At 42.8% G+C, this 14,103-nt stretch overlaps 1 protein-coding gene across 1 annotated transcript in view; it reads right to left on the bottom strand.

Moving 5' to 3' along the window:
• Positions 1-5,830: 5,830 nt before the first annotated feature.
• The window catches only part of LOC128690617 (vitellogenin receptor), a 46,974-nt gene continuing 38,701 nt past the window's right edge, over positions 5,831-14,103 (bottom strand). The window contains exons 29-42 of the mRNA XM_053779345.2: positions 12,961-13,071; positions 12,698-12,813; positions 10,980-11,103; positions 9,712-9,861; positions 9,363-9,601; positions 9,080-9,271; positions 8,159-8,287; positions 7,916-8,084; positions 7,380-7,504; positions 7,195-7,271; positions 6,844-7,026; positions 6,510-6,696; positions 6,283-6,380; positions 5,831-6,112 (exon numbers count right to left, since the gene is read on the bottom strand). Of these exons, the coding sequence (XP_053635320.2) occupies positions 6,001-6,112; positions 6,283-6,380; positions 6,510-6,696; positions 6,844-7,026; positions 7,195-7,271; positions 7,380-7,504; positions 7,916-8,084; positions 8,159-8,287; positions 9,080-9,271; positions 9,363-9,601; positions 9,712-9,861; positions 10,980-11,103; positions 12,698-12,813; positions 12,961-13,071 (2,012 nt within the window). The 3' untranslated portion in view covers positions 5,831-6,000. The remainder of the gene's footprint in view (positions 6,113-6,282; positions 6,381-6,509; positions 6,697-6,843; positions 7,027-7,194; positions 7,272-7,379; positions 7,505-7,915; positions 8,085-8,158; positions 8,288-9,079; positions 9,272-9,362; positions 9,602-9,711; positions 9,862-10,979; positions 11,104-12,697; positions 12,814-12,960; positions 13,072-14,103) is intronic.

The following is a 14,103-nucleotide window of genomic DNA, read 5'->3' on the forward strand; positions in this document are numbered from 1 at the left end:
TACCGTAAACAGTAAGCTAGACAGGGACTAGAGCTGCGGTGCTGGCTCCTTACCAATTTCTCCACTCTCCTTTATCCTTGTACATATACGCTTATCGTGGGGGAACACTAAGCCCGTAGGGATTATACATTGCCTGTGTGTGGGGGGGGAAGGGGGGATGGAAGGCATCCAGGGAATTGGAGCACAGATCCAGTTCCCTGGATCAACAATCAAAACTAAGCGCTAAACCCACCAGGGTGGTACAGAGCTGTTCCTAGATCAAGAGCCCTGAGCAACATCAAGGAGTCTGGATGTGTCGTTCTGCCCACTCGCCGCTAAGTGGTAGCCTGGTTGTGTGTGTTTTCGACTTAACTCTGTTTAGTAGCTCTTGATCCAAGGAATCAAATGTTAATGCTCCTAATTCCCTATGTACTAATAACCCTTACTGGTTTAGCACTTTCCCCTGACTGAAGTAAATAATTCTGAACGGCATCAATCTCTTAACTACGACCATATTATTATAATCAAAAAGAAGCGCTAAGCAGAAAACCATAACTCTCCCACATTATAATTAAGCACTAAACCCAGAAGGGTCATTCACAATTAGCCACTATTAAGCTGTAAATCAATCATTAAATAATTCGTCTTAAAAACCCCGTCAAGGGGGGTCCTTGGCTCTTAATCTAGGGAACCGGATCTGTTCCACTTCCCTAAATTAAGCCTGAATGCCTTCCATCCTCCCACAGGTACAATATAATCTTATTGGTTTAGCTCTTCCCCATATAATCAAAACCAGGCTCTAAACCCACTAGGGTAACATCCCTGCAGGGTAGGGGGTGTGAACCCTGTAACGATCAGACTAGCGAGAGTGCATAGGGTAACAGAGGGAGGGTTAGTAAGGGTGGAGAGGATAACCGAGTTTTAATAAGGGCGGTGAGGAGAGCTAAAGGTTACTGAATAAATTCGCTTGTCAGAACTAAAAGGGAGTTTGTCAGAGGTGGGACCGTCAGGGAGGACGGTGTCTCAGCTAAGAGAATGCCTACTTAGCTTGGCTTCAAAGTGATTTAGTGGATATTATTATAATCAAGGGGGAAGCGCTAAACCCGTAGGATTATACAGCACCCAGGGGAGGGGGGATGTGGAAGGCATTCAGGCTTAATTCGGGGAACTGGAGCACAGATCCAATTCCCTAAATCAAGAGCCCCTCACCAACATAAAGGAACCTTCCATGAGGGGATTTAGTGGATAGTTTGAATTAGTTTAGGGATAACTATCACTGGGAAGTGCTAAACCAGTAGGGATTATACAGCTGTGTGTGTGGAGCGGGGGAGAGTTCGTGGATGGAAGGTATTCAGGCTCAGTTCCGGGAACTGAAGCACAGATCTAGTTCCCCAGATCAAGATCCCTTCACCAGTATCAAGCCCCCCCCCGCCCCCATGAGAGGTGATACGTCTCAAGTTTGAAGAAACTAGGAAATCATGGTGACGGCATTTCGCTACCTCTGAGTCACTGCCTTACAAAAACCTGCCACACACTGCACTGGTCCTTTCACCTGCCCCTGACGAACAGGGGGGATGGCGGGGACGGGAAGGAATAAAATACCTATCGCTCAGCAACAGACATACATCTGGTTCACAACTCAAGAACTAATTAAATAGATTTTAACTTTCCACCCGGGGGTGGGCATGGGTTTACCTGTAGAGAGTTCCGGGGGTCAACGCCCCCTGGTCTGTGACCAGGCCTCCTTAGGTCAGTGTCCCAGGATGCGACCCACACCAGTCGACTAACACCCAGGTACCCATTTTACTGATGGGGAACATAGACAACAGGTGGAAAGAAACACGTCCAATGTTTCTACTCTGGCTGGGAATCGAACCCAGGCCCTCACCGTGTGAAGCGAGAGCGTTAACCACCAGGCCACCAGAGCCCTGTCACTGTACAGAAGGAAAAAAAAAGTTTAGTCAAGTACTGTGCACGATGATCACTGGTGCACCCAGCAAGCCTCTACTGGCATTCACTGCGTCGAGACCACTTGCCGATTGATTTCAAAATATTTACACTGCTGTAAACTTCACAAAGCGGCCGGGATTGTTAATGGAGTGCGTAGGTTTCAATCTGAAAATTTTCTAAAAGCTTTCTTGTTGTGACCGCTGCCTCTGAGCGGCTTAAAATTGTTAATGGCTGGCGCGTTCTATGGAAAAATTGTCACCCCCCCCCATAACCTGTTCACGTAGGTTGATTATAGGGAGTGAATAAAAACTAAGCTCTAAACCCACAAGGGTCATGCAGTGCTGCAGTGTAGGGCGTGGTGAAGGTTTAGTATTTTATCCAAGACTAGCGAGGGTTGGAGAGTAACAGGAGTGCTATAGGGAGGCGAGCGCGCTATAGGGAGGCGAGTGCTATAGGGAGGAGAGTGCTATAGGGAGGAGAGAGTGCTATAGGGAGGAGAGTGCGCTATAGGGAGGAGAGAGTGCTATAGGGAGGAGAGAGTGCTATAGGGAGGAGTGCGCGCTATAGGGAGGAGAGTGCGCTATAGGGAGGAGAGTGCGCTATAGGGAGGAGTGCGCGCTATAGGGAGGAGTGCGCGCTATAGGGAGGAGAGTGCTATAGGGAGGAGAGTGCTATAGGGAGGAGAGTGCTATAGGGAGGAGAGTGCTATAGGGAGGAGAGTGCTATAGGGAGGAGAGTGCTATAGGGAGGAGAGTGCTATAGGGAGGAGAGTGCTATAGGGGAGTGCTATAGGGAGGAGAGTGCTATAGGGAGGAGTGCTATAGGGAGTATAATTAAAAGTTGCGAAATGAAATTGTCGCTGTATATGGGGTGACCAGAGACTTAAATTCTTTAAGTCTTTCCTGATCGCCTCAAGTTCATTAGGGATGAACAGTAAATCCGCAGGGGGTCATAACGCCCAGGAAATAAGATTCTAAGTTGGTGCACATGTTTTAATTTCTTGTATGATCCCCTCACCAGTCTGAAGGATTACAATCTAAATAAGCGATAAACCCATAAGGGTCATACAACGCTGACCAGCCTGAAGGAACCTGCCTTGAGGGGAAGGTTGATTAGAACTTCACGACTCTTCCAAATGCTGTCAGATTCTCAGCACTGGCAAACTATGTATTAAATGTAATTACGTACAAGCGACAAATTAGCCACTAGGGAATGGGGTTGAAGATTTAGCTCGAGGCCTTTAGCACTGTTCCTTGCGCTTCTGAGGAAGCACAGGCAACAAGGCTAAAGGCATTTATAATTGACAAGAGTAACTCAAGGCCTTCAGCCTTGTTCCCTGTGCTTCAGGAGCGCAGGTAAGTGTGGAAAGCCTAGATCTAATTTCTCCTAGTTATAATCTAACTGCGCTAAACCCACAAGGGTCATACAGCTCGGTCATTAGGGGCTATTTTTACTTTCACTATTCTAGCGTGCACTGTGTAATATTGGTTGGGGAAGGGTTTAACCCCTATTGTGAAGGGGGGGGGGACGCTGAGTACGGGAGAATGTAAACATCGAAGAGCAAGGGAAACTGCTTTAAGCAATATTTACCTAAATTCCCTTCAAACCCCGCCTCCCCTGCCCCTCAGAGTTGCACTGTGCCCACGAGTTGCACATGATCCTCGTGCCATAAGTAGCACGTACATTGGTCACCGTGCACATGGTCACCGTGCACATGGTCACCGTGCACATGGTCACCGTGCACATGGTCACCGTGCACATGGTCACCGTGCACATGGTCACCGTGCACATGGTCACCGTGCACATGGTCACCGTGCACATGGTCACCGTGCACATGGTCACCGTGCACATGGTCACCGTGCACATGGTCACCGTGCACATGGTCACCGTGCACATGGTCACCGTGCACATGGTCACCGTGCGTGTTATATGTAAATTCGTACAACAAAAAAATTAAAGGACAGTTTCCTTTGACATTTTCCCCAGTTAAAATCTATACGGCTTTATGTTCACGGAAGCGCTAAGCCCGCATGGTTGAGTGAAAATTACAGACGGAGTTTATATTTCATCCAGCTTAGAATATTTTATACTAATACTCTAGGGCAAGTGTTAAACCCGTACGGGTGTGGTTTTATATGTACGAAGGAAAACTGGAAGAGTAACTGATCCGATTCATATACGAGCAGTTTCTATTCCTTGGATCAAGAGCCCTTCACCGGCATCAATAAATTTTGTCTGAAGTTATTTGGCCTAAAGTTAATCAGGCACAAATTCATCCCTTTCATCCCCCCCCCCGACACTAATAAGTACGCTTAATTCTTTCGGGTATACTTAAGCGGCGATAAACCCGTTGGGGTCGTACAGTGCCTAAAGTATTTCAAGCCAAGGAAAAGGTTAACAGCGTTCGTCTCAATGGTCATTACAAAGCAATAATACCATTTCAAGCGACTAAAATTTCCTGGCCATCAAAACCCGCTTTATCGTAACTCCTGGAGGGAAGAATTCTTAAAATGCTATAAAAAGCTCTAAACCCAAGAATAGGAGGGGGAGAGGGGTAAGGTGGGGGTAAGGTGGGGGTAAGGTGGGGGTAAGGTGGGGGTAAGGTGGGGGTAAGGTGGGGGTAAGGTGGGGGGTAAGGTGGGGGGTAAGGTGGGGGGTAAGGTGGGGGGTAAGGTGGGGGGTAAGGTGGGGGGTAAGGTGGGGGGTAAGGTGGGGGGTAAGGTGGGGGGTAAGGGATTGTAGAACTCAAGGATGGCGCCTTGGGAGAAAAAACTTCTCATCCTCTGCTTCAAACCCGGGTGCTTCGTATTACCAGTCGTAGCCAAGAGCTATCATCTTTCCCAATTATTATAATCAAGGGGGAAGCGCTAAACCCGTAGGATTATACAGCGCCCAGGGGGGGGGAGGATGTGGAAGGCATTCAGGCTTAATTCGGGGAACTGGAGCACAGATTTAATTCCCTAAATCTGGAGCCCCTCACCAACATCAAGGAACCTTCCATGAGGGGATATCTTTCCCAAAAGCGCTGTAATACTTACGGGTTCGCGCTTCGATCCCCTCGAGTAACACTGGACACAACTGGTCATCCGTCACTTAAATATTTCCGCCTTAAAGACATTAAAATGAAAAATTGTGAACCACAGGGATGGGAAGTTAATTATGATACAAGAAAAATTTCCGAGGGTCATACAGCGCAATCAAGGAGAAGCGCTAAACCCATAGGATTATACAGCGTCTGTGGGTGGAATGAAGGTGTATGCTTAATTCAGGGAACTGAAGCACAGACCCAGTTCCCTAGATCAAGAGCCCCTCACCAGCGTCAAGGAACCTGAGTGAAGCAGTCATAGCCGAACACTAAACCCACAAGGGTCATGAAACTGCCCCGCAGCCTCTGCCTTTTTTCCGGCGCTACAATAGGCTAAAATTTATTGTCCAAATCTTCACCTGCCATCTCACTGCCAGTTTCACTCACCATTTTGTGCAGTTTTAATAGGTTTATTTAATCCAGGCTAAACTTTGAAAATTAAGAACCAAATTTTAGCTTGGGAACAGACTAAATTCTGCAGGAACGAGACTGCCACGAAATTAGGCTGCAAAAATCACAAAAACAGCTCAATGAAACCAATAATGGTCAAACTATACATCTGTTGCAGATATATAACTACTCTTAATCTGCAAGAGTTAGTTTTAGAGGATCATTTTTGTAGTTTCTTTTAAGACTTCAATAGCAGTAAAACTTCAGTTTGCAAGATTTATTCTAAGCATAAATACATGGCTGCTTTTTCTACCTGAAAGACATTCCGTCGATACAGTAGCCAATAAGCTGTGCCTTCACCCCCTCCTCTATACCCCCAAGTTAGTGGGTATGAAAGTTTGAAAAAATAATTAAAAGTTTTACATAGTAATTTTAATAAAATTTATTAATTATCTAGGTACATCACTTAACTACTAAGGAAAGCCATGTCTTGTCCATACCAGGAGGCTGTGGATAAATAGTATTAAGATCCCAGGAATTCACTTCCTGCAGTGACCGCTGCTGCTGCTGCTGCAGCAGATATGGTGGGAAGACATTCAAATTATTGTGTTATAGGGAAAACTTTGGGCAGTGACAGTCGCAACTGGGTTGAAGGGAGAGAATCCCATCTCTGTAGACTTTCCTTCCAAAGTGCGCTTCCTGAACTCCCTGGAAGTAATGATTAAAAATTATACACGACTTGGAGAAAAATAGCTTCTGGGTCTTAATACCGACAACGTCACAAGCCATTATGTTATGGTTATTAATCTTCAGTATTTTAGGAAAGTGGGAAGGGCTACGAGAAAATTTTAGTTTAACCCATTTTTAAGTTCACTTACGGTGAGGCTGGTGACGTCAGATCTACATGGTGGGTGGTAACGTTGAGAGAGGTCGAGTCAGTGATGCTGGCTACTGCAGAATCTCGACTTGTGTTTACCTGTAATCGAAGTGATATTTAGATGTTAGTTTAAATAAGACTTCAGGAAATCTAAAATTACACTAAGCCAACGTTTAATAAAATGTTCAGAACAGGTTTAAAAGCTGTGCATTAAAATCTTACGCTGACCTCCACTTTACTGTCATCAGTTTTAAAGAAAGGGTTCTCGAAGTTCTGAGAGAGGCTGGGGTTTGTGACTACGTATGGCTGGCTGGGTGCTGGGCTACTGGCGGTGCTGCTGCTGCCGCCACTTACAATAGCTTCATCGTTCATTACCCCGAAGGCCGGATTTACAAAGCGGAACATTTGGTTGGAACTGTAAAATGTGTTAAACTATAGCACGAAGGAAAACTGGGGACGAGTAACTGATCTGATACACATTACCAGTTTCAATTCCTTGCACTTATGGAAAGTGCATTTTCTAGCAAGACCATTTATCAAGTGTTGGCACAGATCTACTTACCTTCCACTCTTTCCCTTCCAGATGGTGAATGGCTTCTTGTACCAATAGCACCCAGCACCAACAGCAAAACATACTACCAGCACTATAACCACTATGATAAACGAGTAGTCGGGTGACGGCGCTGTACTTCTTGCAGTGACTAAACTCTCCTCGCAGCGCAAGCCGCTGTAACCATCGCTACATCTGGAGGACATTAACTAAATCAAATCTCGAGATTTGGTAATTCCTACGAAAACAAGTTACGAACAGTTAGTGTTCAGTTTTAGGTTTGAATTCCAATTTCTAAATTTTAATGTTGCACTTCATGGTATAGCAATATTATGACAAATTTATAAGTTTAGCATTTCTAACCTGCAAATAAAATCTGCATCTGACAGCGCCTCGCACTTGCTTCCGGCATTACAGGGATTCCCTCGACAGCCTTTCAACTGAAAAGGTAAAGTTAAAGTTCCAGCTTTATAAATAAAGTATAGATGGTCGTTTCATCTAGCAAAAGGCCGGTCAGGTATCCTGATACCAAACATTTAGCAACTCACCTCTATACAGCCTCCAGATATTCCTGCTGTTGCAGTTTTGAAGCCAAGTGGACAAAGGCATTTTGTCGTGTTGCTTACAGAAGTACACAAATGTTTACAAGAGGCAGAAGTGCATGCGTCTGCATCTGTAATCAGGAAGTTCCATACATCTAGACAATAAGAATTTGGAAATTAAATGCTAGTTGCTATTGCTGCAAGTGTTACACTAGAGATGAAGAGGCTGTAAGATCAATTAATGATAAATTTTTAGTTTCAAGTAATTTTCAATGAAGTACACTAAAAAGCAAAAAACTAACGAGTACTGTAGTTTTAGAATAAGGTCAAAATTTAAAATTAGTCTAGATTCTGCCAAAAATCGACGGGGGGGGGGGGGGTGAACAAGCTAGTAAATTACTAAACATCCTAGAAACATCACAAGCTACCTCACATTAAGTTAAAATTTTAATACTGTAAACAGTCCAAACTAGTGGGCAATAATTTCACAATATTGTTTCAGATACAAAGTTTTGCTGCTGGAAATTAAAAATGGCACCTACCGGTTTTAAGAGGTGGAGATAGTGCCACGAGACTGGTGGCAGTGGAGCTCATGTGTTTCACTTCACAGGTAGAAGAGTTGTACTTGAGACATCGAACTAATTCATGTCTCTTAGGGTTTATCCACACCACCCAGTCACCCATCAAGGAAAGACCAACGGGGGAATATACCTGGTGAAGAGAAATTTAACGTTTATTCTGCAATTTTGCTACTTTATATGCACAGTTTTTGGACAAATATTTACCTTGTCTTTCTGGACGAGGTGGTGTTTGCTTCCATCCCAGATAATGGACTCTACTGTGCCAAGAACCAAGTCTGTCCAGTAGACGCGATTCTTTATCTCGTCCACAGCCACAGACCCACAGCGCACCACCTGTGGAAGGTTAGTTACCCATGTAAAGCTAAGGATTGTAATATTAAAATTATGAAAGTCTAACAAGGGTACCGTTCACTGGGGAGGGGATGTACTGGATAATTTTAGGGAAGCCTTAGTGAAGGTATGGAAGAAAAACTTTAGAATTTGGCAGATTAAGTTCCTACAGGAAAATCTTAAGCTTAAGACAGCCGTTTTAAATTTAATAAGCAATATTTTAATACATTCTATAAATTGGAGTTACACCCATGTATCCAAAAATCCAATTTTGCAGTTTGCAACAAATATGCAAGACCAATAATTTCGTGTTATCTAAGGCTGCCTAGGTGTTACTGGGGGAACATTGTATATTTAGATACTGTATCTGCCGCTTTGAAGTTTTGCCTACGGAATATTTGGCTATCTTGGCAATCATATGAACACAGCAAGTAATAAACTAGCTTCAATTAATTCAGATTTAATTTGCTTCAGGTATCCGTAATTAAAAAAAAGTATAAAAAAGGCTTAAGCTGTGGGTGAAGAGATTTCAATATATGACAGTACTGGTGCAAACCCTTGTATACCCGATGTAGCAAAAGTTTAGAATTTTTGGCATACAGATAGTGCCATCCTGCTTTAGTAGATAAATCTGGATGGCTGGCTCCCAAATGACATTCAATACAAGTGTAATCCCTTCGAAATTTTTTCTAATTAGTCTCAGGAAATAGTTTATCAGAGTACCTTTGCTGCATATAAAAAATACGTAAAATGAGCAATGTTTTCTTTATTTTATCATAAGATATAATTCCTTACCTTACGTTCCCTGACTACTGTCAGGTCTGAACCATCGACAGACGAAGAGAGAATCTGGGCATGATCTTTCTCAAAGTTCAGGAAGTTCGCACAGAAGAAAAGTTTCCCGTGGTTCACTGCGAGGCTGGTTGATGGAATTTCTTTATCCAAGACACTTGTCACCACGCTACAGTTTCCACCCATGTTGCACACCTAGTCACGTGACAATGTTAAGATATATTACTTTTTTTGAAGCAGAATTTAGAGAAGTTTTTAAGCTATTAATCTTTATAACACTACTTGCCATTATCAAGGAATGTCCCCACGAGGTTGAATTTTCGCCAATATCCCTCTCCACAACTCTGGGTCCCTCGCTTGACTTCGTAGTGCCGAAGAACTCGGAGAAATAAATGTTCTTGTTTCTGGGGTCGTACGAGAGACCCTGAGGGAAGCTTCTCTTGTCTAGGAAGACCTTCCTCTCCATGTTGCCACCTTCACCCATAAGCAAGTTAATAGGCACCATGCCAATTACACCTCTGTTCTCTATGGACAGAATACACATGCTTAATTAGTTGCTAGGAAGATGTAAGGTTAAGCTTTTAGTCTAATCAATTATAGCATATGCAGCAAATAATTCAGCATCTTTCACTTACTGTCAGCGTAGATCACGTGATTGTCATTATCAGCATCTAAGGAGTCCATTGCCAGGTCAAGAGGCATAACCATTTTTCTTTTAATCTGGTATGTGTGAGATACGACCATCATTCCACCAGTTCTTACCACGACCACCATATCTTCGCCCTCTGTGAACGGCACAACGTTCATGTGAATTTTACCGTAATTTTACCTTAAAGCTAGTGATTTAAGCTGTTAATGTAACTAAAAGTTTAAACTATACTTTGTTAATTCTTAGCAAAGTTGTGAATAAGCTAACTAGTTATACAGTACTGACAATACTACCCAATGTGTGAATTTTAAACTAGGGGAAATGGAAAGCTTTTAAATTATAAGCTAAAAGTTAATCACGCAAGTCATTTTAATTTCTCGCCGAGTTCTTTGCTGCTTGTACAGTGCGTACAGCAGTTAAGTGTACATTTCGAACACTTAAAAATGGTTATCAGTCTAGTTCAAACAAGCTTTCTTAAACCTGAGAATTCAGTTTTATCCCCTTCCATCTTGTCTGAAGGGCGAGACTACTGTCAAATTTGACGTATGGTAAGCAACAAGCACAGCCCAGAAAGCATTTGCGATGGAAATTAATCTTTGAAATACCTCTGGTAAATTGTTCCCGTAGACTGACATTCGTAAGCAGGACTGATTATTATAATCAAAAGTAGCGCTAGTAAGCAGTGCCGATACACTTCAGTTTTCTCGTTCCTTTAGAATTAAAGAAAGGTTTCTATTCAATGAAGGTCTGGTCCAATTAAATCTCCGCGGCACCATCTTAGAATTTAGTTTATGATTAAAGCGAATTTAACTTTCCAGAGGTTTGGCCGAAATTTTATCAGTAAAGTTTTGACAAGGTTACCGGTTGGATAGAGGAACTACAGTAAGCAGTGATTCCTAAACTGACGCACTGGACAACTGTCAAACTATTTACCCTATATACAGGGTGTTGTCTTGAGAAGACTTTAGGATTAACTACACAGATCGAGTTTGAAGATCTTAGTTAAGGTCCTAATATTCATAATCTAAATTACTTTACATAAATTTGTGTATACGAGTTACATGGACATTCAGGGAATTGGAGTACATAACTAATAACCTAATGTATTCAACAGTAAGAATCCTCTTATCCCTTGCGGGTTGGAGCACACGTACCTGTCTAGGATCGTAGAGCACTTTGGTAGATTAGACAGTCTTTACTGCCCCAAGTTACTTACATTTTCTTACACTAATATAGAAACTACATTTCACTTACTCTCAGGCTTACAGGTTCTGTTGTCTGCTTGAAGGCTGTAGCCCCTGGCACAGGCACAGACAGCCACTCTCCTGCCTTTCACACAAGTGTGACTACAGTCTTCCTCTCTGCATTCTGCGTCATCCTGCAAACACTTTTTATTCTTATACCATGCTTAAAAGATGCAAGACTAGATTTAATATAAATCTAGATGGGTAAAAACTTGTGCGTGTGTGTAGTTGAGCACTAGTGAATCAGTTTTATTCCAGAAAATGAGGCTGACTAGACATTCAGCAGCATCCTTATAATACTTTCTGGCCTTAGGCCAAAATCTGTCCCATCTTTAATATCGCCAACCACTTTGATACCCATCAGTTACACAAACTGAGTCAACACGGGTTTAGAGCAGGTCGCTCCAACTACTGGACTAACAAGGTCCTGGATGCTAGAGGATAAATTGCAGATGTGTACACACTTTGCAAAATCCTTCGGCAAGTGCGACCATTAATTGCACAAAATGCGTGATAAAGGAATAAGAGGAAAAGTTGATAGATGGATCTCTAACTTCCTAGCAAACAGAACAAATAGTAAGGAGTGAAGGCTGAGGCAGCTACGGTGAAAAGCTGTTAAAAGCATATTACTCTTCCTATTCCTCGTATCAGATAGGAGCCATGGCTTCGTATCTTCCTTTGTGGAACACTTGTCATGACTGACCTCCATCGAAGACACCGCAAAACTATGCGGACAAACCAAATCTTCAAATGGGGACACTCAAAACTATGAAGGTCAATGAAGAGAAATTTCAGCTGCTTGTATGGAAAACTAACTTTAAACTATTTGGCTATAATCATACAAGAGCGAAGAAATAATGTGAAGGACTGAGTGGCAAGTTTCAGGATCTCACCTTCAAAGACAAGTATCTACCGCATCTGCTAGAAAAATGATAGGATGTATAATAACCTTCAAAACCAGGGACCCCAAGCCCATGATCATTCCCTTCAAATCGCTTTTTCTCTTGGCTGGAATACTGCTGTACACTGTTCAAGGCAGGCGAAATTTCTGACCTGGAGAGTACAAAACTATCACGGCAGACAAGTACGATAAGTTCCGATAAATTTAAGGTACTTTAAGTATTTGTATTCCCTGGAATGCAGGAGATACGCAATATACACTTTGAAAGTTCTAGATGAATTCCTACCAAACTAAAAAATCACTTCCTACGAAAGCGAAAGACTGCAGGAGATTCAACAATATTCCCCCAGTGAAAAGGAGCGTCGCCACGAGTACACAAGTGTCATGGGCCCCAAGACTGTTCAACTGCCTCCCAGCTTATACGAGGGGATTACCAATAGACCCCTGGCTGTCAAGACACTGACAGGCTCCTGAAGTCGGTACTTGACCAATCACGCTGTGGTTCTTACGTCAGTTTACGTGCGGCCAGTAGTAACTGGCTAGTTGACCAGACCTTGATCCACTACGAGGCCTGGTCTCAGACCGGACCGCGGGAGCGCAGACCCCCGAAACCCTCTCCAGGCAAGGGGTGGAAGTAATGTGGGTGCAAGCAACAAAGATTAAATGATCAGACATTCAACTTCACGTTCTACACCTGCTGTGTTCAGGGAAGGTTTGGAAGGGGGGAAGGGCCCCCATTCCCTAGTCATTACTTAAATTTTGAGGTTTAAGCTGAAAATCTAAGAGGTTGTTAGTGTAATGCTGGCCATTCAATTTACGTAGCTTACCAAACAGTCTTTGCCGTTGTCTGCAAGATGGGAGCCGAGGTGACAAGAGCAGTAGCTGCCTTGTGGGCTGGGATGGCACTCGTGTTGGCACCCACCGTTGTTGACACAATGTGTATCTAAAATTTATAAAAAAAATTTTAAACAATTGTTAAAGATTTAGTTCATTGTTGTGCATCTACAAAATTAGGATTAAAAATTAGTATTTCGTACGTCTTAAGTTTTCCACTTTCAAACTACCTACAACAAGCTAACAAGGTACTTGCCACAGAAGATGCCCTCGTCTGATCCGTCAAAACAGTCTGAGAAACCATTGCACAAGGAACTTTTCTCTACACACTCTCCACTGTTGCAGAGGAACATCCCGAAGCAGTCTTCTACAAGAGAGTTTACAAGTAATGTCTTCACGATTACGATTTTTAGTAACCTGCATTATCCCAACCATAATTTTAGCGAAAGGTCGAGTGAAACCACTGAGCTGCACTTTAATACACTGTTAATGTTTAGACAGTTTCAGAGATACCTACAGGTATGTCTAGCTTATAGGAAACCATAGAAGCTGAAAGGTCTAAGACCTGGGGGGGGGGTAGTAGTCTGACGTAAAGGGAAAGTAACATAATTAGTATAAATTAGTGAGGAATCCGCGAAATTTTAACAGTACACTGAACTTTCCGAGTTTTTCTAAGTTCTTTACACTTTAATCTCGTGTATAATTGATAACTTTGTATGTGTACCTAAAAGGAATTTCACACAGCAGCAATCTTGTGGCTATGGGAGACAATGTGACTACTCGGGAGACGAGTTCCTGTTGCGCCAATTGTCGCCCTGCACGACCTTCCTGGTTTAGCAAAGATGCGAGCCGACATCTTTGCTAAACTAAAGACTGCTGCCAAAAATTAGGAATTTTTGACTGATTTACCAGTTCAGAAAACTAGGCAAGGTAAATTTAAGTTATGGACCAAAATATAAACTTACCCTTATTCACTTATAATTCCTAAAAAAATATATTTTAAGGCAGCATACGTACATATGCGTTAGAAAATTACGAAGCACTGGTGGGCCCCGAGTCAGTGAGTGGTCGTACCTTTATTAGAACAAGTGTACTGAAGTATTAACTTTCGCTTTAGGATGGGATAAGTTTATTTCGGGTTTAAATAGAAGAAAGCTTTGGTAAAATTGAAGTGCATGATTAAAGTACTTTTTTTAAGAGTTCTAAACCTGAAGTTGTGTTACAGCGGCCGAAGACTGAAGGAAGTCAGGTTCATCCAAGTCGGGTTAAGGAGCAAACTAACAAGTTATAATATTACTACACTATGTACTGCCTGATCGTTTTTAAGTGTTATTAATAAATGTGAGAAAGGACAATCTCTTCCCCCCCCCCCCCCCACCGGGGCCAGAGGTTTGTGAGT

This window comes from Cherax quadricarinatus, chromosome 29 (assembly GCF_038502225.1).
Source record: "Cherax quadricarinatus isolate ZL_2023a chromosome 29, ASM3850222v1, whole genome shotgun sequence".
Lineage (NCBI taxonomy): Eukaryota > Metazoa > Arthropoda > Malacostraca > Decapoda > Parastacidae > Cherax > Cherax quadricarinatus.